This window comes from Lemur catta, chromosome 3, assembly GCF_020740605.2.
Source record: "Lemur catta isolate mLemCat1 chromosome 3, mLemCat1.pri, whole genome shotgun sequence".
NCBI classification, from domain to species: Eukaryota; Metazoa; Chordata; class Mammalia; order Primates; family Lemuridae; genus Lemur; species Lemur catta.
The window spans coordinates 122868477-122893917 of NC_059130.1; the positions used below are offsets into that span (position 1 = coordinate 122868477).

Sequence of the window (25441 nt, forward strand, 5' to 3'; positions counted from 1 at the left end):
GATAGGATTTCCAGCTCATCAAAAAAAGGAAAAGAAAAAGACAAAACAGCAGCTGCTCTTTAGGTGTTATCTCTGCCTGGCTCACCCTAGATGTTTGAGGGGGGTGACTCTACTCACCCCCGCCCAGGCCATCGGGTGCCGCCGTAGAATTGGTTCCTTCATTCCCCCGTCCTTTTGCCTTCAAGTCCAGGGTGGTCTGGTCTCAACAAAATGTTCATCCAAAATCTAAACAAATAGCTCACAGGATGTTTTCTCCAAGAAAGGACTTTCAGGCCGGGCGAGGTAATCCTAACACTTTGGGAAGCTTGCGGCCAGGAGTTCACGACCAGCCTGGGTAACATAATGAAACCCTGTTTCTACAAAAAATAGAAAAATTAGTCAGGTGTGGTGGCACATGCCTGTAGTCCCAGCTACTGGGGAGGCTGAGGCAGGAGGATCACTTGAGCCCAAGAGTTTGAGGTTGCGGTGAGCTATGATGACATCACTGCACTCCAGCCCAGTCAACAGAGCAAGACCCTGTCTCAAAAAAAAGAAAGGACTTTCCACACAGAGTACTCCCTGGGATCACATAAACAATTCACGGCAGGGGGCTCTGGGGGTTGCTTCCATCCCCTCGGAACATGATGAGCCAGCCCCCTGGGGTGGGGGTGGCCTGACCCTCACAGAGTCTTCCTGGTAACAACCATTTCCCCTCCTCTTCTTGCATACACTGCGATCACATTTCATAGTGTTGAGAAGACTCTGGAAGAACACACTACGTGCTTCTCTGCCTCGCTGTGAGGGCGTGAGCTCCTTGTGCGTGCGTGTTCCGTGCTGGGTTCCATGGGGCGCCGTCCTCGAGCAGGACCTCTGCCTGGGAAGGGATTGCTGCCTCCAGTGCCTCGGGGGGGGGCCTGGCCGCGGTGGGTGTTTGAGTTCCTGACTTGGCTTTTTCTTGGTTTCGGCCCCCTCCTCGGCAGTGATCTAAGGACCTGCCCTGAGCAATCCCTTTTCCTCTCTGATGGGCCTGCGGCGCGGGCTCCGCCTGCTCCTGGCCCTGCCTGAGAGGTGCCCCAGCTCCTGCTGACACTGGTCGGGATGTCGTCCCGGCCACCCGCCTGCCTGGCTTCAGTCTGCGTTGGACACCACCCCAGCAGGTGTGCAGACTGGAGCAGAACTTTCTGGGCTTGGCTGCTGGCATGCGGCGAGCACTTGACTCCCAGGCAGAGTCTGTTTGAAGGTTGAGCACACGTTTGTGTGGCTTCGGTCTCCTTGTATTTGTCTGTCCCTGACCCTGTCTGTGCTCCAGCTCCAACCTGCCAGAAGCTGCACGGTTGTTACTGTAGGCCAGTGGGACTGTGTAGGTTGGTTTCTTCACTGTTGGTAAAACCTCTGCTGTAGGTCGGTTCTTTTTCTTTTCACATCTGCTTTTCAACAAACACCAAAAAGACAGAAAGAAAAAGAAAAAAATTAACCTGTCACTACTAATAGAAAGAATGTTGCTTTGAAGAACCTCCAGTGAACTGGCATCTTTTAAAAATAAAATATAAATAGACAACGAGTTCATCAGCACAGGAGTACATAAGACAGACCGGGGCCTCTGTGGTGACCCGAGAGGAAGTCCCTGTCAGGTGCAAGGCCTTGCACAGGCCACAGGCAGACAGTGACCACAGGCCCAGGCTCTGCTTCAGGGAGGGCAGCCCAGTGGGCAGGTCAGACAGAGGCACCGAGGCCTGTGATGGGGCAGCGGGAGGGGAGGTGTCTAGGAAAGGTGACAGCACAGCCCCCAGGTCTTCCCGGGGGGAGAAACTGGAAGGGGTGCAGTGTCCACATCCAGATCCCTAGAACCCATGGGTGGGACCTTTACAGGGAAAATGGCTCTTTGCAGATGTGATTAAGTTAAGGATCCTGAGATGAGATCATCCTGGGTCATCCAGTGGGCCCTAAATCCAGTGACAGCTGTCCTTATAAGAGACAAAAGAGGAGAGGCCTGTCTTGCCTAACAGCAGGCCAAGAGGGGAGTGGAGAGAGGCGCTGGATGGTACATGGGGGCAGCTGGGACCCGCCTTTCTGTGGGCAGTTTCTGGAGAGACCCTGGGGCCCCAGGGGAGTGGGCAGCGCCGATGGCCTGTCTCTGGCTTTGAGAATCATGAGATTAGATCCTGGTTTATTCCTTTGACTGACTGACTGGGAAAGTAAAATTTCTCAAGGTTTTCAACCAGTTTAAATTCCTTTACTGATGAGGTTATTTTCTGTGTGGCATCCTCTATTTGATTATAAATCTGATACATACTATTTTTCAGGATCTGTTATTCTTCAACAATATTAATCAAAGCTGGCATTCTAAACCTCAGGATTTGTTGATAGACTTCTATGTCCTTTTATTTTTACTTTTCTGTGCTTTATAAGAATACATCTTCAGATGGAGCTGAAATGTCTTGGCGTCAGCCTAGCTCGCTGCAGCCTTCCACTCCTGGACTCAAGCCATCCTCCTGCCTCAGCCTCCTTAGTAGCTGGGACTACAGGCACACACCACAGCACCCACCTAATTTTTCTGTTTTTAGTAGAGATGGGGTCTCGCTCATGATGAGGCTGGTCTCAAACTCCTGAGCTCTAGCGATCCTGCTGCCTTGGCCTCCCAGAGTGCTAGGGTTACAGGCGTGAGCCACCGCACCCAGCCTTAAACATTCCTTAAGGAAGTCACATGTCCATTCTTTCTCTAGTCTTTTTGAAGAACACGTACATTTCTGATGTCACTTTCATAGTAGAACTGGCTCCTTGTTGGCGGGGCTGGACGAGGCCTCTCTAACCGGGGTGTGCTCATCTGGGACCATCCTGGTCTGTGGGGAGTTGGGCTTGGCAGGGTGGCCACGTCAAGGGAGCAGCAGCTCTGGAAGAAGGGTGCATGCACACTTGGCATCGGGGGCTTTCCAACATGTAGGACCCTCCCTCCCAGCCTGCAGGTCCCACCCGCCCTCTGCCCGCAACCTAGAGTCAGATTCCAGGCTATTGCCTAGCAACCTCCACAGGGGCAGCCTCTTCTTTCAGGTATCTTCTCAGAGAGTCTGAGTATCCTTTAAATACCAGTTGTCCAATATATACAGCTGTAATTTCTCAGTATATAATTAAAAAATCCAGCTCTCCTTACTGTTTTCTTTATCTGACAAGAGAAAATGCAACTACCTGGAGCGCCCCAGATTCCTGGCTGTCAGCTGTCCAGCCTTAGCCATATGGGGACTGTTTGGCCATAGGACCGTCCACTCTGGGGCCGTTGGGTTTATGACAGAATCAGCCCTGCCTCAGACAAGTTCAAGTGCCTGCCTCATCCCTGGCCCTTGGGTTGCAAACAGTGTTTACTTCCACGTCTGGTCCACCCCTGCCAGTGCAGCTGGGGATCTTGGCAGGTCACACAGCCCCTGGTTCCTGGGGTTGGGATCCACCTTCCTGGGGTCAGGCAGGCTCTGGCCAAGCCCAGGCAGATCCACTGAGCCACTCACAAGAGTGCGGAGGCTGGAAAGCCTGGGCCAAAGCGCCTTCTTCCCGACGTCACTCCAGGCGCATATTCCTGTTCCCATCCACACTTGTTCCCAGGAGGGGGAGGGGCATAGAGGGCAGGAGAGGATGGGGGTGAGGACGGTGGTTCTGGAGTGGCACTGCCTGGGTTTGAATCGCAGCTCTGCTGCCCCCACGGAGACTTAACCTCCCTGTGCTTTGGTGTTTTTCCATAGGAAACAGATTATCAACCCACTGGATTGGGGCTGTTGGGGTGATGTGTTGACAAAACACACAGGAAGCTCGGGAAGTGGCTTCTGTCGCATAGGCAGGCTCAGAAGAGGAGAGTTTTGTGTTTGTTTATGGCCATGTGAACCTTGCCCATTGCTACCCTGGGATCCTAATTCCGCTGCTCATTTTGAAACTGCAGCTTCAAAGATTGGACACTGTGTTAGTGAAGGTGGTAGTAGCTGTTATAGCAGATAAACCCTAGAATCCTAGTGTGTAACTCAGTAGAGGTTCATTTCTTGCTTAGGTAAAGTCCAGACGGGGTTTTCCTAATCAGGGGTGGATCTCCTCCAAACGGCAGGATTCAGGGATTCTGGCCCCTTTGGTCTTGTAGCTCCGCCACCTGTGATAGGTTCTGGAAAGGGACAGAGCAGGGAGGCTCTGTAGTCTGATTTTTCACACAAGGCGGAGTCTTAGCGGGCTTTCGATTTCAAAGTCTCCCTCAGTTCTTGGGTCAAGAAGCAATGGGCCTTTCTCATCTTTTAATGCCCTGCATTCCTAGACTCTCTTCACTTTCAGCTCGACTTAGAAACCAGCCATTTCTCTCTTGACCTACCTTGCTGAGAGCCAGAGAATGAAAACTGACGCTCCTGATGCCCTCAGCCTCTTCCCTCAGCTCTGCTGCGCGGCGGGCGTACATCGGGGCCGGCCACATGTCCTACCTTTTAAGCCAGGGTGATTATAAACAGTGTCCCTTTTCCTTTGGGCAGCACCCCACTTCTGATACCAGTGTGTGTATTTGTTGAGGCAACGCTGGCAGGATAAGAGATGACCCCCTAAATCTCTGTGGTTTGAAACTGTACTTAGCAGGGCCTCTTCACGTGTGCCCTGGGTTCACCGAGAACGGAGAGCGGAGCAGGGGGGAGGAGCAGGGTGGTGCGCCTTTCTCCTCAGGAAGTGCCTGTGCCGGGGCTGCGACCCAGACTCAGCCCCCGTCCTGTGGAGCCCTCGAGGAGTTACAGGTTATGGCTGAGGGCAGGTTCTTTGTCATGAGGATTTTGGTGGCTTCTGCTTACTAAAAACCCCTCAATCCAAGTTCTAAGAACACTAAGTTATTACACATGGCTTAACTGCTATTTCTAAACATTACTACAGAGCAGTGGGGCATCTGTTTGGCTAGGGAGCTATAGTTATTTCCAATTGCTTGTCATTTGAACAAGTAGGTATTTGATGTGACAAAGATTTTTGTATGTAATTTTCAATTGTTTGAAATTAATGAAAAAATCTTTCGTCATTGTCCACATGCAGGTCTCTTAGCTGGTCAGAGCAGTTCCTGAGATTGGGCCAAATCTGAGGATTTTGGTTTCCATTCATGCTCTAAAATAGTTATTTTCACGTCCTCCATGAGTCGAACGTGAAGCCAGCGGAGGCAGCGTGGAGTAGTGCTTGGCGTGGGGGAGGTGGCCCTCAGGTTCCGGATGTTGGGCTGGCGGCGCTGGCTGGGGTGTGTCTCTGGTGGTTGTGGTGGCAGAGGGAGCGAGTCAGCATCCTTTGTGGCTCCTTGGCTGTGGCCTCCCCAGCAGAGCCCTGGGCGTCTGGGCCCCGAGGCAGACTGGGTGCAGTCTTGCCCAGCAGGGACTGTTTTTTTTTTTTTTTTTTGAGACAGACTCTCGCTTTGTTGTCCAGGCTAGAGTGAGTGCCGGGCGCAGTGGCTCACGCCTGTAATCCTAGCACTCTGGGAGGCCGAGGCGGGTGGATTGCTTGAGCTCAGGAGTTCGAGACCAGCCTGAGCAAGAGCGAGACCCCGTCTCTACTAAAAATAGAAAGAAGTTATCTGGCCAACTAAAAACATATATAGAAAAAATTAGCCGGGCATGGTGGCGCATGCCTGTAGTCCCAGCTACTCGGGAGGCTGAGGCAGTAGGATTGCTTAAGCCCAGCAGTTTGAGGTTGCTGTGAGCTAGGCTGATGCCACGGCGCCCGGCCCAGCAGGGACTGTTGACTGTACCTCCTGACACAGCAAGGCGTTCAAGGAGTCACATGTTGTTTAACGACGGGGATGTGTTCTGGGAAATGCAATGTGCGATCATAGAGTACATTTGCACAAAGCTAGGTGCTGCAGCCTACTGCACACCTAGGTATATGGTGTAGCTTATTGCTCCCAGGCTACAAACCTGCATAGCAGGTTACTGTACTGAATACAGGCAGTTGTGACACAATGGTGAGTATTTGTGTATCTAAACATAGAAAAGGTTTAAGGCCCCAGCTCACCTGAATTATGATTTTCCTGCTCCATGACAACGCCAGGCGACTAGATACACAGTTTAAAGTCCACGTGGAGTAGATCTGTGTGCTGGGGCTGCCAGAACAAGGTACCGCAGGCTGGGCAGCTTAAACAGTAGAAGTCTGTCTCACAGGCCTGGAGCTAGAAGTCCAAGTGTTCCAGGGCTGCTTCCTCCTGAGGCCACTCTCCTTGGCTTGCAGAAGTTCGTTTTCCTCCCTGTGTCCTCACAGGGTGGCCCCTCTGTAGAGGTCTGTGCCAGACCTCCTGTTCTTACAAGGACACCAGTCCTATTGGATCAGGGCCACCCTAATGACCTCATTGTAACTTACTTCTTTAAAGACCTGTCTGCACACAGTCACATTCTGAGGCTCAGGGGTTAGGACCTCAATGTACGAATTTGGGGGGATACAATTTAGCCCATGACCTGGGGGCACACACCAAGGTCTCAGAGGTGACAGTTGACATGTAGGAGACCCCAGGTATCAACTTCTGGGTCAGGACCACCCTTCATCCCACCAGCATTTTTGCTGCTGAGAAACATTACTTGTCCAAGGCCAGACTTAGAAAGTACCTGTCTTTATATCCCAGTGGAGGGTCACATGCAACCCTGGGACCTTGTGGCCGTGAGCTGTTTAGTGCTATCCTTGGATGGGGCCTGGTAGGAGCGCTGATGTCCCTAGAGAGTAACAGTTGTGACCCACTAACAGAATGGCTAATTAATCCTTGAAAGCCTTCCCTTTTACCAACTGTACCCCATTTGGAGACCAAAGTTTTCCTTAAAGAAATCACATGTAAGTTGACAGCAGTTGGGCACCTTTGGTGACCCTGCAGATGTCAGGGCCTTTTCACATTTCCAGACCATTCAGATGTGGGAATCGATCTACCCCACGGCTGACTAATCCATCTCCTTTGCAATTCCAGAGCCGAACACCGTCAGCTACAGCCAGTCCAGTTTGATCCACCTGGTGGGGCCTTCGGACTGCACCCTGCACGGCTTTGTGCATGGAGGTAAGAAGCGAGCGGTTGTGGCTGCCCCCCCCCCCCCCCCCCCCCCCCCCCCCCCCGTCCCTTAGCTCCTCGTCAGTCCCCCAGGAAGCCGTGCTGCCAGCTGACCCAGTTCGGGCTCTGTGTTTAGTGAAGTATAAATTTAAACTTTTAAGAGGTTGCATAATAAATTACCGAAATACCATCGACACCCGTTTTTCAAATTGGAAATGAAAGTGAATGGATGGCTACGTCCCATTGGGGGGTCAAGGGCAACTCCATGACCTCATAGCCGTGAGATGCTTAATGACTGCCCTTGAGTCAGGGGTAGAGCCTGGGGGCTGCTGACATCCCCAGAGAGTAGTTGTTTGTGACCCACTAACATAGAGTGGCTAATTAATAATGTTTTTGTCCCTGGTGTTTGCATTTATTTAGTCCCAATAAACGCAGGTCCCACCGCAAACGATGCAGGCCTTTAAGTTCCTAGCTCAGGCTTTCCCAGAATTCAGGAAACACCACCGGAACACAAGAGGAGTTCGTGCTAGGTTCAGATGGACACTTTTTACTTTAATGGTGTGTGATTTTGTGATTTAAGGCAAACATAAGTAGCTCATCAGACCCATAATTTCATGGATATTGGTTTTTTTTTTTTTTTTTGAGGCAGAGTCTCACTTTGTTGCCCGGGCTAGAGTCAGTGCCATGGCGTCTGCCTAGCTCACAGCAACCTCAAACTCCTGGGCTTAAGCAATCCTTCTGCCTCAGCCTTCCGAGTACCTGGGACTACAGGCATGTGCCACCATGCCCGGCTAATTTTTTCTATATATATTTTTAGTTGTCCAGATAATTTATTTCTATTTTTAGTAGAGACAGGGTCTCGCACAGGCTGGTCTTGAACTGCTGACCTCGAGCAATCCACCCGCCTTGGCCTCCCAGAGTGCTAGGATTACAGACGTGAGCCACCGCACCCGGCCGATATTGTCATTTTAAATGAGACTAAAGTAAACTTTAAAAAAACAAGTTGATTTGAAGAAAAGCAGGGAGAAAGTAGTGAAGTGGTATAGATGATAGCAGGGGCTGGTACGGTGTTGTGTAGCTAACAAAGCTTGCACAGCTGTTCTGGGTGTGCTATTCATCATTTCCCGAGGCATGCAGGTCCTTTTGCACAATGCTGTTCATCTGTACTGTCATTTCTAACTACCTGGAATACTAAGTTCTTCTGCACTCAGAAAACTCCTATTCATCCTTCAAAACCCAGTTCAAATGGTACCACTGTAGGCTTGGCCGCATTGCCATTTCTACCAGGGATGCCTCAGGAGCAGGGCAACCAGCACCCCACACAAAAAGACACTGCAGATACTCATTCTGTGAATGAGAGGCACAGATCACTTTCAGGTTGAAGGACAATGGGCCAGAATCAGAGTGGGTCTTTCTACCCTGGCAACAGCTGTGGCCTAACAAGTTTCCTGTTTCTCCTTCCTCACTGGCCCCTCTCTCTTTCTAAATCCCTCAAATTCCTCTGCCTCTTCTGAGCCTGGCCATCCCAAGCCCAGGTTTCTGTAACTTCAAAGAATTGTCTCACATATTGAGCCTCACATATCTGTATTCTACCTGTCATTTGTGAAACTCTGTGCTATAATTTTTGCGTATTTTGTCTGCATGTTGGCAGTTTTCCACCAAATGTGGCATTTGCACCATGGCTTTCTCCTTGGGGAAAAGCAACACTTACAAGCCAGTGCTGCTTTCTTCACGTGCTGGGAGGCCTCAGCGAGATTCCAGGAGCCAGGGAACTGTGGAAAACCCCTTAGAAGTCTGCAGCGGGTCGCATTCATTCATGGGGTTTAAGCTCCTTCATTGGATACAGGCATATTTAATGTGCGTTTAAGAAGTGTTTACGATGGCTTTACAATGCCTATTTCAGTAGGGGCTTTGTGCCCACAATTTATAAAAATATGTCTAATAATTTTACCAAACCTAACCGTCTCTTATGTTGGCAGTGACTCACCAGGAGTGAATGAATAAAGTAAACACCATGTTGAAAACACCCAGGAACTATGATTTTATTGTATTTTCCTGTTGAGTACTGTTGACGAGAATGGCATCTAAAATCATCTGAATCAAAGTCTTTACTAAACTGTAATTCAGTAGATGCCAATTGCAAAAGAAAATAGTGAACTGAAATGGATGCCAATTCAGCCTTTATTCAGCAGTTCTGTCACTGTGGGTGTGTTTAAAAAGCTGCACCCGAGTTTCATTTTCTGTGATTTCCACACATTGGCTGGCCTCGTTCTTGGGGACTTTAAACACATGTCTCGGTAATGACAAGCTTGTGAAAGAGGTATTGGAGAAGGGAGGAGCCTTTCTATCTGGGAATCCCAGGTGGAATCCAGCGGCTCTGGCCAGACCCCAGCTCTTTCCTCCTTTCCCGGTGCGTGGGAAGGTTGCCATCGGTTGAAGAGTAGACGAGACCCGGACGGGAGCTAGCACGTGCCGAGGACAGTCGTTCTCACGGGCCAGGGAGGAGGGCCGGCTATATCTCTACAGTTGTAAACTGAAGGATGTCATGCAGAAGCACCAGCCTGGCTGTTGGTTTCTGCCTTCCCTGAGTCCTGAGGGAATTGCTGCATGGTCCCCCTTCCTCCTTCTGAAAGTGCTGGGTGTCCCCAGAAAAGGCCAGTTTCCCCCCTGTTCTCCCCTCCCCTGCCTGTTACTGGTTGTACAGCCTGAAGGGGTGACCTGGCAGATATCTGTCGGGGGTCCAGACCTTGCCGGGTAGCCAGCAGCCCTGCCCTGTTCAGGGCAGACTCCAGAGGAGTCTGGAACATGCATTCTTCACTTCTCAACTTTCAGAGGCCTTGGCTTTTTCATTGGTACTTTATTTTTTATTTTTAGATTAATTATTTTAAACTAAGGTATTATGTGGAAACAATCCAAAATGGCTTTTGACAAAGCACAGCTATCTCTCGTCCTCCCTTCACTCCTGCAGACTCCTGCATTGCACTTCCAGCAACTTCAGCACCTGCTCCTGATACATGGCTCAGTCTTCTTAAATGTGAGACTCTTACTACTGTCCCTTGATACTTAAGCTTCAGATACGTGGCTGTACAAATAGCTTTCCCTGCTGAGCCAGGTAGAGTACTACAATTACATTTCTTTGTAAGTTTGTTACTGCAGTTGCTAATTACTGCTTTGGTTTCCACCTGTTTTGAGTATCCGGGTAAGTCTCTCTATACCCTCCAGCAGCTCTGTGAAATGCTTCCCAGTACAGTCGTGCTGGCCAAATGATTGTTTAGTGCTGTTTTCCCTGGGGAGTTCCACCCTCAGTCCTCCTCTCTCATCGCTCGTTCCCATGCCTGCTCCAGACTGCTCTCCTGGGACGGCCTTTGCCTCCTGCCTGGGTTGGACGCCCCGATTCGCAGATCTTCAATTTTTCTCCTTGCTGGTTTCGGTGAAACATGTCCTCCAGTGGCGTCCCACGAGAGATAATATATTAACTAAAGTGAAGCCTCAGCTGCTGTAACAAAGGCCCCGAACTGCAATGGCTTCAACAAGAGGGACTTTTTCCAACGTAACATGGCTGTGAGAGATCCGGGCCTGGTGTAGCAGCTCTGCGATGTTGGGACCAGGCCCCTCCACCCTGCTGTGCTCCCGTCCCTGGGGTTTGCCCTGTGTGCTGCGTGTTGGCGCGTCTCTACGTTGGTGTTCTCGAGAACAAGGAGAGGAGGGCACGCGAGAAACTGCCCCCTCCGCTATGTTCCCGTCCCACAGCAGCCACGTCTGCGGGTGAGTCCAGCTGGGTGGACGTGTCTGTCGGATGTCAGAACTGCTGCGGACGAAGGGGAGCCTCTGTAGAGGGTGTTCTCTGTCGTGGGTGTGGAGTCATCCTTCTGAGCTTGCGTGTGTGAAAGTGTCTCCTGGCTGAGTACGGTGTTCCAGGGGGAATTCTCTTCCCCAAAGGGCTTGGAAGGTGTTGCTTTGTGTCTTCCCGCTGCGGGGTTCCTGCAGGCAACTCCAGGCCCTGTCAGTTCTCCCTCTGCCTGTTGGTGACCCGACCCCCACTCCTCACTCTGTCCAGCCCCTTGCCCTGTCCCCGATCCTCCAGCTGATGTCTTATTAATGTGCTCATCTGAATAGCAGATCGTGTGGTTTGTAGTTTCTGGGCGTTTCTTCCTTGTGAAGTGACATCCTTCCCTCCAGACAGCACTGGGGCTGTGTGCTCATGTTGAGAACCACAGCTGTAGCTAGCTGGGCCCTCCCCAAGTGTTCAGCAGGTCTGGGTGGGGCCTGTCCCGCGCTGCTGCTGGTTTGGAGACCACCAAGGATGGAGAAACACTGCTATGGGGAAGAGTCCCCACCGCACCTGCTCACATCTCTCTGAATCTCTCAGCTCCGGGCCCGCCCTTCCCAGGCAGTCTCGGCAGATGGTCTCACCTCTTGCGTTATTAAGTTGAAGTCCCACCTGTGGTCAGAGTCCTAGGCCTTCCCTTCTCATCTCAGGGTTCTTTCTGTGCCACCATCTCTACTTGAGAAGGACAGTCCTCCTTTGCATAGCGTTGGCCTCAGGGGCACCCACCCCACTGCCAGCTCCTTCCCCAGACCCACAGGCCTGATCCGATGGTGGCAGGAGGCCCAGGTGATTCTGGGGACAACCTAGGGCAGACCCGCCGTTGTCAGTAACACCGGAGAAGGGAAACGGCTGAGAGTCCCAGAAGGAACTTTCCTGGACTGTAGCGCTCACAGAGTGCATTTCCCTCCTTCTCAAAAGAGTTCCAGTTCTGAAATCTTCCTTGTCGTCATCCTGGGTACCCTAGAGTAGGCAGCCCAGGGCTCTTTTTTGTGCTATTTAAAAAAGCTAGAAGAAGAAGAATCTTATTCCTACAGTTAATTATTGTGATCCTCTTTTAATTATACCTTGAAAGACCCAGAAACTGGGAAAAGAAGAGAGTTGAGAAGCTTTTAGTAGAGGACTGAACGTCGGGGACGACGGCCACTCTGTTCTGGGTGGTCAGCCAGCCCCTCCCCGGGCACCAGCTCCTCTGGGGACCTGGGCCAGCTGGCCCCAGTGCCACGAGTGCCCTAGGGAGTGTCTGCCACGTTTTCTTGTTCCAGCCTGGGCAGGACCCACTTGGGCCCTCACCCAGGGCGAGATCCGGGCTGTTCGGTTGCTGCTCCGCTTCCTCTGTCGGGTCTTCAGAGCTTGAGTGGAGTGGGAGGAGGGGAGGGGTCGTTCTCTGGCTTAGAAAAGAAGCCCAACGTCATTGGTCAGGTCAGTTCTGAGTAAAAACCAGCTCTGCTCGGAGACAGAGGTCAAGGTGGCCTCCTCGGGGGAGGGGTTTGCTCAGCTCATGTCACGTGGTCCCAGGAAGCACAGGCCGGGGCGTGTGGCAGAGAGTTGGGGCTCAAACAGTCTCCTGAACTTGTCTGGTCCTCAGAAGCTGTCCTGGTGCTTATTGAAAGCAGGTTCCAGGCCTTCCTCCTGGAGGGCGCTGCAGCAGGCCTGGGCTGCGGCCCATGCACCTGTGCTTTCAGTAACCAGTGCCCTGCTGGTTCCGGTGATTCCACAGCTAGAGCGACCCTGTCTTCACTCCTCCTTCCCTTGACCTCTTGAGGGCATTGCACACCCACCACCCTGCAGTCCCCTCCCGGGGTTTCAGGCCACCACCCTCTCTGAATCCACCTCCTCCCACGCTGGTGGGTGTTGGGGCGGCCTTGTGGGGCTGGGCCCGGGCATCTGCATGTTGACGTGAGGCCCCCGGGGGTCTCCTCAGTCCCTGCCTGCTCCTTTCTCACCTGCCCCTGAGCGTATCGTCCCAGGTCTGTCCAGGGCCCTCCCCCCAACTCCGCCTTGTCTCCGGTGAGTTCTCTACACTCCGTGGCCTCTGTTGTGGCCTCCAATGGCACCTGACAGATACGCTGGGATCCATTCGGTGCCCTCGGAGCTCTGGCAGCCCTTGGCGTCCTCACCAGGATGACGGGTCCTTGCACCCGATCTCCCCTTTGACTTCCCCGCGCACTCATCCTTCCTAACTCCTGAAGCCGCTGTGTGGACGGCCCCCCGAGGCTCGTGCTCAGCAGCCGCCCCAAGTCAGCCCCCCAGGCCTGGGTCTCCTTTTCTGTAGGGGAGCTCTGGCGGGGGTGGGGGGGTGTTAAATGAGAAAACACGGGGAGAGCAACTGGCATGTGGGAAGTACTTAATCAGGGTTATTTTTGAAATTTTTATTCTGTTTTATTAGTTTATTATTACATACACAGAAAGAGAATGTTCTCCTGCATGAAGGACTGGAACTTGTCTCCTGTAGGCAGTGGAGCATTTATAAAATGTGACCACGTGCTTGGCACAAAGAGCATTTTAATTATAAGTTCCCCAAAGTGAGACCCCCTGAGCCTAAGCCTCCGTGACAAGAATGTAACCACCTGGACATTAAGCCACACTCCCCCGGTAACCACCGGCCAAAGGAAAGGTAAAATCTGGACTTAGAATCATCTAGAAAATAACAAAAAGGAGAAGCTTCCTATCAAAATTGGGGAGATGGTTAAAGATGTTTTCAGAGCAAAAGTGGCTAACTTTGAGCTTATGTTACTTAAAAAGAAAAATTAAAAATACCCAAGTGTTGGAACTGGAAAAAGAATGTCAAAGTCCACCCACAGAGAGACAGGCCTGGGGCTGGGTGGCCCACTTCATGTCTCCGTCAGGGGACTCCAGGTCCCCCGCTCTCCCCGCATCTCCAGGCTGTGACCCCAGCCCCACTCCAGCCCCCAGACCCAGGTCCTCACGGCCACAGAGCCTGTGATGTTTGGGCATCGGGGCTGGCTCTACCATCCTGTCTGACTGCCAAGCTGCCCCTGGCTCCTTTGCCCTCCTCTGTGCCGCCTGGGCTGTGTGCTCGCCCGCACCTGGCTTCACAGCCGTGGCCTCCCCTCCCGGCAGCCGCCCCACTCCTGGCCCCTGGTAGGGGAGCGCACGCCCGTCTGCTGGCACTTGGTTTGCAGAATGTGAGTGTGAAGTTGTCACTGAGCCCCTTAACTGGGGTGATTCTGCCTCTGCCGTCGAGGTCGGGGGGGCCTGGTGTGTTTCGATCACTTCTGCTCCCCCAGCCCAGGTCAGGGGTGAGTGTGACTGCAGTGGGCTGTCAGCGGGGACAGTGCCATCTCTGTGGAAAACAGTGTCCAGGACACAGTTGTTTCCTCCCTGCGCTGTCTCTAGTCTACTAGTACGTTATCAGTAAAGAACCCCCCGAAGCTCTGATGGTCCAGGACGGCCGGGGGGTGGGGGGTGGGGAAGTGCTGACTGTGCCGGGGCCCGGGTTCCCAGGTGGCCTTGTGGAGGGCTCCCCAGCTCTGCGGTTAACTTGCTTTTGGAAAAGGATAATGGCATCGTGACTTGTCATAAAGCCTTTCATCAGTCACAGTCACTGGGGCTCTGCTTGTCAAGCTGTCCTTGGTCCCCTTGGGCCAGCGGCAGAGGCCAGTCTTCTCCTCCCTGGCAGAGCGGGCCTCGCGCTTGGCCCCAGGTGCACCTGCGCCTCTCTCAGCCCAGCATCTCCGGGACGAGAGCTGCCTGCAGCCACCCCTTCCTGCCCTCTCCTCGGCCTCCCTGGAGCCCGTGCAGGTCGCCTCTGGCTGGCTGCAGCCAGAGCTGGGGGAGGGACTGTGGCCTGGAGGGCCTGCTCCTGGCCTCCCCTCTGTCCCCTTGCTGTTCCCACTGTTCCTGCTACGTCGGCACCTCAGGGCCTTGTCCTTGCACCCCTGTACTCCCTCCCTTGGGCTCCTCTCATCTGTGCCACCTGGGGCCCCCGGCTCTTATATTTGTAGCTGCGGGCTGCACCTCCACAGCCTCCCCAGTGCGGTGCAGGCACAGAGCTCCTCTGCGCCCCTCCTGACCGCCCGCCGCAGACGGGGCCAGAATTCCTATGGGCAGCCTCGGCCTTGCGCGTGCACCCCATCTCATCTGTCAGCCGGTCCGCACAGCTCCCCTGGGCCGTCTCCCCCAAACCGTCAGCTCCCCTGTCGCTCACCCCTGAAATGGCCTCCCCTTGGCTCTTCTTCCTGTGCCTGAACAGTGTTTTCTCAACACTGCAGCCGAGCGACCCTTTCAAACGGGCCTTGAGGCAGCCGCCTGTGCCCGGGGCCCTGCGGTGGCTCCACAGCTCTCTGAACAGAAGCTGCGTGGCTTTTGCTTAGGCCACTGCTGCCCTCCATGATCTTGTCTTCCCAGAGGCCTCCCCGCCCGCCACCTGGTCACCTCCCTCCGTTCTCTCCCCTTGCTCACTGCCCCACGATGTCCCTGGGGCGCCCGAGCACACTCTTGCCTGCGGGCTCTGCACCTGTGCTCCCACTGCCGGGTCCCCCGGACACCTGAGCGGCTGCCTCTCTCTCATCTCCTCCCGGTGTCTGGAGAAAAGCAAAGAGACCCTCGCTGAGCACTCTGTAAACCAGACTGACCCCCACCCCGCCCCTGACCCTGCTTGCTTTTTGCCCCAGAGAACTTGTCACTACTTGATGCATGTTTCCCACTGGCTCTTTGACCCTGACCAGAGTGGACGCTCACATGACAGGGACTTCTGTCTGTTTTGTTCTCTGCCACGTCCCTGCTTAGCACGGGGCCTGGTGTGGAGCAGACACTCGGCAGCTGAGTAACCGAGCTGGGAAGGTGGAAGAAGCTTCCAGTGTGGAGAGGACTGCAGACCGTGACGGCCCCCGGGGCCAGCCCCACACGGAGAGCATGCCAGGCTGCTCGTGCACTGCCTGCCAGGAGCCTGTGGCAGCCGCTTTCTGACATGGGCACCGGGCACCAGTGTGTGCTGAGCCTGGTGCTAGGCCAGGGATGCGGTGGAGTGAGACACAGCCCAGCCCCCGTGGACACGTCAGGAGACAGACCTCCTGTGGCAAACACCCACACGAATGTCCAGCAGCCCAGGGGACAGACACGAGCCCAGGGGACTGCACAGCTAGGCTGGAGCCTGAAGTAGGAGGCCTGGGGGCCCTCAGGCCTAGGGGACTGAGAGGTGGGTGCAGTGAGGCCTCCACTGAGACACTCCTGCCAAGGCACTCTTGTTCACTTGCTCTTCTTGGGACAGTTAGGAAAAAACCAATATTTTGCACCTGCAGGAGGAGCTGACTTTCACTAACAAATACGACAGGAAGCACAGATGCTCGTTTCCAAATCTGCGACCTGCCTTGCTGCGTGGGACAGTGTGCCAAGCCCTCAGCTGGGGGAGGAGGAGGGAGAGAACACACAGGCAGGGCATGTCCCCTGCTCTAGTGGGGCCAAGACAGGGGACAAGCAGTTCTGGTTCGGGGCGTCACTTTCTTTGTTGGGAAGCTGAGAGTGGCACTGGGTGCAGCTTTGTTCCTTCCAGTTCTCACTTTCTAAGAATTTTAGTTTTTGACAATGTCATTCTCTGCAGTCGGAGCTCCGGAGAGCAGCTTCACGTCCACCTAGACTGTGCAGGGGGGTGGGAGGCAGGGGCCAGTCAACTGCAACCCTGAACCCCAAGATGCTGTCAGCCTGAGAACCCCGGAGCCCACCACTTGGCTGGGTTTGGGGTCCGTGGCGCCCCCGTCTAAGGACCTGCAGGCACCTGTCCCAGGAACGCAGTTGTTACTGCCCACACCAGGTCCTCCTCTCAGGCGGTTCCCCGCGGGCCTGTGCGTCACCCCTCTCCTTTGAGAATGCGCCTTGCTACCACGTGAGCAGCCTGTGCCTCCTTTAGCTGTGTTCCTCAAGGGCACAGAAGGCAGCTGTCCTCTAGCAGCAGTTTCCCATTCAATCTGGTGAACACACTCTTCAGCACTGGCCTCACCTGGATGCCAGTCTCGACTCCTGGAAGGAAACCGCTGCCTCACCGAAGTGGTTCTTGGCCTTCCAAGAAGCAACCTTGTTTTTGTGGCTCCAGGCTACAGCCACACCTCCCGCTGGCCTGTCCTTGGCGCGGGCGTAGGGGTGCACGCATAGCTGCCACCGCCTCTTTCCAGGGCCTCCACAGCAGTGGGGACGTGACTCTGGCCACCCTACTTTCTCTGCTGCTTTGTTTGGAAACTGGAAGCACTGATTCGCAAAGGCAGGAAGTGATGGAGACCTCCCCGCGTTCCCTGATACAGACCGTGGAATGTGAGGTGTGGAATGTGGTTGGGCAGCGCTGGCCTCGTCTCCACAGGCCTGCAGTGTCCCGGCCTGAGACTGCTACCATCATTCCCGCTTCTGACGTTTCATCACTATTTTAGAAACTCATCGTCTTTACTACCTTGTGTAATTGCCAAAAATAATCCTTATTGATGACCTTAATTAATATTCCTTTGCCCTTGGTCCCAGTTCAGAAAGGTGCCAGGTTGTAGGGCTGTGTTGGAGGCTCTCACTCAACTGGATCTTATAACCCTTGTAATTACCCAAGGGTGGGGTATTTAAAACAAGATGAAGTTACTATCGTTTTCTTAATATGGGAGGCTGGCACCCACGCTCCATCAGTTGGGATTAAATATAGAAATGGGGGCATCTAGATTGCCACCCACAGAGCAAACAGCAGCGCGAGGGCTCTGTGCGGTTGGCTGCCGCTTTGGGTTTGCCGGCCAGTCTGCCCCGTCCGCCAGCAGGGCCTCAGGAACGCGAAATGAAGCCTCTATTTTTAAGCCAGTCGACAAGTTGTCAATACTTAAAAACAATACAGCAACAAAAAACCTGTAAACAAGTTAAATGTTAGATTTAAAAATATCTTTAGTACCTAATGTTTATACATTAGTAGCCAAGCAATTCTTGGTTTTTTTCCCTTCCCATAATTCCTGAAACGAGTGCAGTCTCCAAGGACACCAAATCCTACAATTTTGTTGTCATCTTTTAAATTACAAATGCTGGGAAACGGGGACAGCCCGCGCCGGACTGTAATTCTCCTGTTATTTTCCCATGTTGGCAGCACCCACTGTGCCTACGGGGGAAAAGTTGATGAGACTTTTCAGTAGGAACCTGGAAAAAGGCACTTTAGAAAAAACTTGGGCTCTTGATATTTTAAATGGCAGCATAAGAAAGTGACGGGGAGGTGGCAGCGCCAGCATCCAAGGGTTGGTGGCTGCCTCCAAGCCGGGGGTGCAGGTGGGCAGTGGAGCAGGAATGGCAGTTACGAATCGGGCACTGAAATTTTGTTTTGTTTTGTTTTGTTTTTTTCCTTAAAATGTAGTTTTCTCAGTGGACACATTGATTGTAAGTTAGTGTGTACTATCATAGATACAGGTGTCTCATGGTAAGGATATTTACAAGCATGTCATGACGTGGTGAGATCATGTGGATTTTCACCGATCGCACTTTTGCATGGGCCATTGGCCTCAGGGTCCCAGGATCAGATGCCCACTGTGGCTTCCTCAGCAGGAGGAGGGAGCGGAGGGGACGGTGCCTCGTTGTGTTCAATTCTAATCTCGATCCTTATGAGATCAGTTCCCTTCACTCTCATAAGCCACCAGAAGTTTACACACAGACCGCAGTCACTCTTGGTTTTTGTCAAATCCACTGGGGCAACACTAAGAGGTCCATTTGTGAAAACACAGACTCTAGTGGCTGGAGCCCCAGGTGCAGGTTTCCCGCCAAGTCCGTCCTTGTCAGTGGGGTGTCTGCTTCCGGCTCCAGTCGTACCACGTCTGCTTCAGCACTGGCGGGGCTGGGGCCCACACCTTTACGGGGCCACGCACTAGGTTTTTGGACCGTTCTAATTTTTCCCCCAGAAAGTTTTTCTGTTGAGTGAGCCTTAAAACTGACCCTGCTGTCACCTCTCTGGGATCCTACCGTGGCCTCCCTGGAGGATGCAGGTAACTGAAGTGGACAAAGATTGTTGGGATGAGAGCCTGCGGGAGCCCAGAGCCCTCCCGGCCGCTGCCCAGGCCTTCCTGTGAGGCAGACCCAGGTCTTCGAACCCCTCTTGTCTGGCAGAGTGTCGGATGCCACCCCTCCTGCTCTCCTGCTGCTCGTGCTCAGCACTGTTCCCAGTGCCTGGAACACAGCCCCAGGTGTGGCCATCATCTGACGGTGGACACACGGTGGGACCACGCCCAGCCCCGGGTCTGGGCACTGCGGTTCCATGAGGTCTGGTGGCCAGGCTGGGCCTTTCCCGTCATTGGTGTGACGTAGCTTCACGTCAGGTTGGCAGGTGGCCTAAACACTCTCCGTGGGCTTCCTGTGTAGGCATTTTCCTGCTGGCTGTTGGGGCTGGAGGAGGCTGTCCCCATAAATCTCACTATCAACACACACAAGGTCATTTTGAATATCTAACCTGACCAGCCAGCTAGCTGACCTGGCTTTGGGTTCCTGCGGCTGGATGAGCTTTCCTGCCCTCACCTGTGACTGTGGAGACGCACTGTTGCCTGAACACAGAGCCTCGCACTTGGCTGGAGGAGCTGCTTGCTGGGGGTGACTGATCTGTTAGTCAACGTGTGTCGCTGATTAACTCATTCATTCAGCAGCCATTTCCTGAGCAGCAAATGCCAGGCTCCCTACTGGGTGAGGGTCACAGGGACAATGAGGCACAGCCCCACCCAGTGCAGCATCCCTGTCACACGCGCTGCCCTGTGGTCTGGGGGAGCCACGCAGAGCCCACGCAGGGCCAGCGGGGGCATCTGCCCACCAGGAACTCACCCGCTACGCACGTTTCCCCTCAGTCTGCTGTGGGTGCAGGGCCCACCTTGGCTGCCACGAGCTGTGCGTCCTGCCGTGTTTCTAGTGACAGACACAGTGTGTGTGTGCCCGCAAGCTGGTGTTTTGGATAAATGGGGTAGAACCTCAGTTTGAAGGAACTGATTAAAAACTTCTAGTTATTCTTCCATTCTTAACAAATTTTGCAATTTTGCTTTTCACCAAGATTGTAGGTACTTTTTAAGTTCTTTTTTTTTTTTTGAGACAGAGTCTCACTCTGTTGCCCAGGCTAGAGTGCCATGGTGTCAGCCTAGTTCATAGCAACCTCAAACTCCTGGGCTCAAGTGATCCTCTTGCCTCAGTCTGCCGAGTAGCTGGGACTACAGGCATGCGCCACCATGCATGGCTATTTTTTTCTATATATTTTTAGTTGTCCAGATAATTTCTTTCTATTTTTTTTAGTAGAGACGGGGTCTCGCTCTTGCTCAGGCTGGTCTCGAACTCCTGAGCTCAAATGATCCGCCTGCCTTGGCCTCCCAGAGTGCTAGGATTATAGGCATGAGCCACTGCGCCCGGACCACTTTTTAAGTTCTGAATGTTGATTCCAACACAAACATGTCCTAGAAAACTAGAAGGTCTTGTGTTGGGCTTAGACAAGGCTGCACATGTCCATGTCCAGTAATGACTTAAAATAACCCAACAGAGATTCCTTGCAAAGGCAAGGCGGAGACAAAGCAGGACCCCTGTCGCAGACCTGTGAGCGCTCCTCCCGGCACCTGCCCTCCTCCCTGCAGCTGCGTCTCCTCTGCTGGAGGATAAGACCTGGTGCCCAGGACTCTTTCCTCTGTGAAAGAGCTGTTTTCCTTCCATTTTACTTGTGCTCTTTCTTTAGATTGGATCTCCGTGTGACTTGCAGCCTCTGTCGTTATTTTGAAAATGGGGTTGCTGGTACCTCCATGCACAGGTTGAGCAGAGCAGGTGCACCAATGTTGTGGAAGGTGTTTTTAAAACAACAGGTGCAAGTGCAGCTAACTCTGACCTTGTCCCCCGCTCCTCCTCCCTCGTCTTACCATCATTTAGTGGTAGGATCTTCTTTTAGTGGTAACAAAAACATAATCCTTAAAAATCAAGAACACCTATTTTTAAAAAACTTTTTGTCACGGCACGCTCCAGTGTACACAAGCAGGGAGAAAAGCACACCGAGCCCCCGATCCTCTCCCGGCTTCAGTGACCAGCCCCACCTGCCGTTCCCACTTCACCTCTCACACCCCGCAGTGTTTGGAAGCAAATTGCAGACGTTATGTCTAAAGTGTAACTTTTTACTTTCAACACCCACACTACCGTTATCACATCCTCCCAAGTAGATTAGTATGTCCTTAATATCGAGTGTCCAGTGTTCAGATTTCCCCAATTGCTCATACTTTTTTCCAGTTGGTAGAGTCAGGATGGGAACAGGCCATGCTCAGGACGTCAGGTTTCTGTCTCCTGAAAAGACAGGAGAGGTGGGCAGTTTGAACAGCAGAGGGCCCTGGCCGGCCACTTGCCCCGGCCCCACTAGCCCTCCTCACGTCTGACCTCACCAGCCAGGCCCTACAGGCGTGTGAGCCTGCAAATCCCGCCCTAAGCACAACTCCACGTGAGCCTGCCTCTCACGTGTGGGATGGAGTCTGGTTTTTTGGCTCTCTCTGGGTTTATTAGGAATCATTCTGTATCCTAGGGTGCATGCACATAACTTTCTAGAATTTCTGATGGCCATTAGGTTGACCATTATCAACATCACTTTGCTGCTTTTGTAGATCAAAAATGGTTGACTTTCAAAGTGAAGTAAGAATGTGTGTTGCGCTGGGGATGAGAGCTAGGCCGCGGGAACTCGCATGTGCGCAGCAGTGACCCATCACAGAAAGGGGACTGAGCAAAGGCAGATGTCTGCAGCCTGACTCCTTACAGGCCCCTTGGCGTTGCGGGGTCCTTCCAGTTCACATACCGCACAACTCACCTGTTCGAGTGCTGAAGTCATTGATTCGTTGGTATATTCAGAGTTGTGCAACCACCATTACAGTCAACTTTGGAACATTTTCATTGCTCTAAAAAGCCCTGCACCCATCGGCAGTCACCCCCATTTCCCCTAATCCCCTATCCCTAGGGAGCCACTAAGCTGCCTCTGTCTCTGTAGATGTGCCTGTTGTGGACATTTCATATAAATGGCATTGTGCAGCATGTGGTCTTGGGTGTCTGGCTCCTTTGACTTTGCATAATGTTTTCAAGGTTCATCCTTGAAAACATCCATTATAGCAAGTATTATTCCATTGTGTGGATGTGCCACGTTTTGTTTATCCATCCCTTAGTTCACGGACATCTCAATCGTTTCCACTTTCTGGCTGTTACATGTAAATGCTGCTGTGAAATCTGTGTGTAAGTTTCCGTTGAACATATGTTTTTATTTCTCTTGGGTATATACCTAGGAGTGGAATTGCTGGGTCATGTGGTCCCTCTGTGTTTAGCTTTTGGAGAAACTCCAAACAGTTTCCAAAGCAGCTGTACTATCTTACGTTCTCACCAGCAAAGTATGTGGGTTCTGATTTCTCCGCATCCTCGCCAGCACTTGTTATTATCTGACTTTCTGATTGCAGCCATCCCAGTGGATGTTGTAACAAAACGTTCTTGGCAAGATAAGATATCTGTACAGGATAGGAAAAGGGTTGTCATTTTGGTAGTGGCCTAGTGTATCAGTCTGTGGTCATTTCCAAAAGCTCCTGAGGAAGCCACGTGTAAAGTACAAGCTAGGGCAAGCCATGTCTGCACATCCTCACAGCTGCTGCTGGCTGCGGCCCTTGCAGGTCAGTAATGGGAGGGCTGGGTTTTTATGACTTGTTTCCAGGATATGAAATAGTTTCCCCTTCCTACATGTCTTATCTGTCACATGCCCCTTTCTCTGCAGGTGTCACCATGAAGCTCATGGATGAGGTGGCGGGGATCGTGGCTGCACGCCACTGCAAGACCAACATAGTCACGGCTTCTGTGGATGCCATCAATTTTCACGACAAGATCAGAAAAGGTAACAGAACTCTTCTGACAAAGATGAGGGGGTGGCCCTCCAGCCACTCATGTCCCCTGTCCAGTTTGTTTTTTGTTCACCCCCAGAGCTGCCTGGGCCTTATCTGGCCACCTACCATAAGGAGCAGGGAGCCAAAGCTTTTTGCGTTGTCCTTGCTGTGAGGCCCAGGTGCTGTGAGTGCTGGTGTTTCAGTATGCTAACGTCTGTAACTCATACGTGATCGGGGCCTTTCTGTTCTTAAAGATTGGCGTAGACTCATTCTCTTAAAATGCCCCACGCACAAAGCTCTGTGAAGATCCTGTGCACACAGTTGCCTGAACGTTTCATTTTGGGGAGGAATTAATAATCTGTAATTTAGGCCATGGCAGGGCCAAGGCAGCGAAGTACATGGGAGCCCCTCCCTGGCCAGCCCTGCCTGCGTCACCCATGGCAGTGCCAGTGTTTGCTGGTTTTCCCCAGTCCTAGTGACTGGGTCCCCACCCTGAGACAGTGCCTGCTGTCCCCGGGGTGCACTTGCAGATTTGGGAGGCAGGGCCCTGCGGCCTGTGCAAGTATAGTTCACTGTGCTCATCTCGTGTTACTGCTCATCTGTAGACGCGCAGCGAAGTCCCCTCCTGACACGTGGTAGTTTCTGTTTGCGTCGTGTCTCCTGAGATGAGCCCCTGTAGCCCCCGGAAGGCAGCGCTTCCTCTGGGGCTGGGGGTGGTGTGGAGTCACCAGAGCCTGGCACTGATTCTGAAGACAGCGCCTCCTGAGAGCAGCTCTGTGGAGCTGCTGTGTGGTGAGACTAGCCCCGTGCTGGGAGGTGGGGAAGCAGAAGAAATGCAAGCTTGACTCCTCGCCGTCCTGCCCACCAGAGCTCGTGCAGGGGGGCCACGAGGCCTTGTCCAGACACTCAGGCCCCTGTCAGACCCAGCTGGTGCCTGTATACCGCGTGCTGGGGCCAGATGAGGGGGGGTTGCCTGCCGCCCTGCCGTTACTGAGAGCAGGTGAGCTTTACCCACATTGGACTGGGGGCTTGGGGGCAAGGACGGTCTGCAGCATTCTCCCCGTGCACTTGGCAGAATCCCTTCTTGACTGATAGATGTTTTCCAGAAACGCAGACCACAATATCATTTTAGAATTTGCCCAAAACAAGTGGGTCTTGTGTGTTTTAGCTTGTCCTTCACAGGCCTTGAGCAGGATGTGCTCTGAGTGTTGTAGGCGGCTGCGGCATGAGCCTTGGAAAAGGCGGGATCCCGCCGTGTCTGTGACCCCAGGCCTCGCCAGGACTCCTGCCTGGGTGAATTCCCACGATTAGGGCTATGTTGTTAAACACAGCTTCAAAATTCGCCTTAGAAAGCATGCTTCTCTTCCGTAGGACAGGTCTGTTCAGTTGTCCCAGAATGTCCTTTGAGAACCACTAAGAAAGGAAATAGACCTTCCTAGATAGCCACTCAACTTCCTAAACATCTGCCCAATCAGCAAATGTTCTCTGCACAAAGTTCAGCAAAGCACCCAAAGAAAGAAAAGTCAACATTTATTAGAAACCAGGAAGCCATTGAAAGGGGGCCCTCCCCTCCAAACTCTTCACCCTCAATTCCTTCCACCATCAGGAGTAATTTTAAGGGAGAGGTCAGGGAGAGGTGGAGAGAGCTTCCCAGTCAGTAGGAATTATGAATTTTCAGGACAAATCTTGAACTGTAGTTAGTCAAGGACTTTTTCAAGGAATTAATTTAGCAACTTAAAAGACATCCAGAGCACCTTGTATAAGGAACTGCTTCAATGGAGACTTTTCCTTTCTGAAAGGTTACATGTCTTTTAAGACACAGAAAAAGGGATCTTCGTGTTCAGAAGCCATAATTCCTGATAGAACATTCTGCGTGGATGGATTCCCTAAGCAGCTCGGCTGAGGGCAGGCCGGGTGGGCTGGTCTGGTTCCCACTGTCCCAAAGAGCCGCCGTGTCGAGCTGCACCGATGGGCTGGCAAGACCCCCGGGCCCCCACTCGTCCCGGCCTTGGCCTGGGGCCTCTGGGAACATGCTGGCTCTGCAGCGGGAACGGAGGGTCATTGCCACTCTCTTTGGTAACGTCCTATTTTGTATCTAAAGGGATTTGGGCCAGGCTGAAGTGACAGTTGTGGAGTCTGGCCTCTTTCTGCGCCAGTGTCCCCCGGGGGCCGTGGACCCTGTCACATCTCATTTGTTGTTTTCCAAGGGAGCAGCACCGTTCAGGGCTGTTGGCTTGTGCCCTCTGCCCAGGCGCCTGCTGGTTGTTCCCAGGGAGAGAGATCTCAGTCCTGCTCTGGGGAAGGGTTGCCATGGTCTGCCTCCCGCTCCGAGGGGCAGAGGGCCAAGGCCTCTCCGCTGTCCTTCCTTTGCTCCTTTGTGGAGAGGTGCAGCGCGAGGCCGGCTGAGTTTGGGGAAGACGCAGTCCCCACCGGCTCTGGGTTCTCCGCAATACGTAGGCGAGTGTGTCAGAAATGTTGTGGGGACAGTGGGGGGTGGTGGTACTGTTCTGTGTGGCTTTCTTATGCGCTTCTGCAGCGGTCACTTTATACCCTCAAGACCAGCACTTGCCTTCTGAGCTACAGGCCAGGGTCCCACGCTCGCCTCAAGCCTCATGTGTCAGCCGTACCATAGAGGAGGCCACAAGGGCCAGATCGTGCTGCCCCAGTCAGGGGTGACATACACGTGACACAGGACTGTGTGTGGTGGCTTCAGCAGAGCCTGGGGAGCTGCTGGAGGGCACCAAAACCTCGTCTGGGGGTCGTACGCAGCACCTGGTGGGGTTCCGTGCTGTGAAACTGCCCCTCGGAAGCCTGAGCTCTGTT

General features: G+C 53.0%; 1 protein-coding gene across 1 annotated transcript in view; it reads left to right on the forward strand.

The window, feature by feature from the left end:
• The window catches only part of ACOT7 (acyl-CoA thioesterase 7), a 101071-nt gene that overhangs the window by 48477 nt on the left and 27153 nt on the right, over window positions 1–25441 (forward strand). Inside the window, 2 exon segments of the mRNA XM_045546280.1 lie at window positions 6905–6991; window positions 22513–22629. Of these exon segments, the coding sequence (XP_045402236.1) occupies window positions 6905–6991; window positions 22513–22629 (204 nt within the window).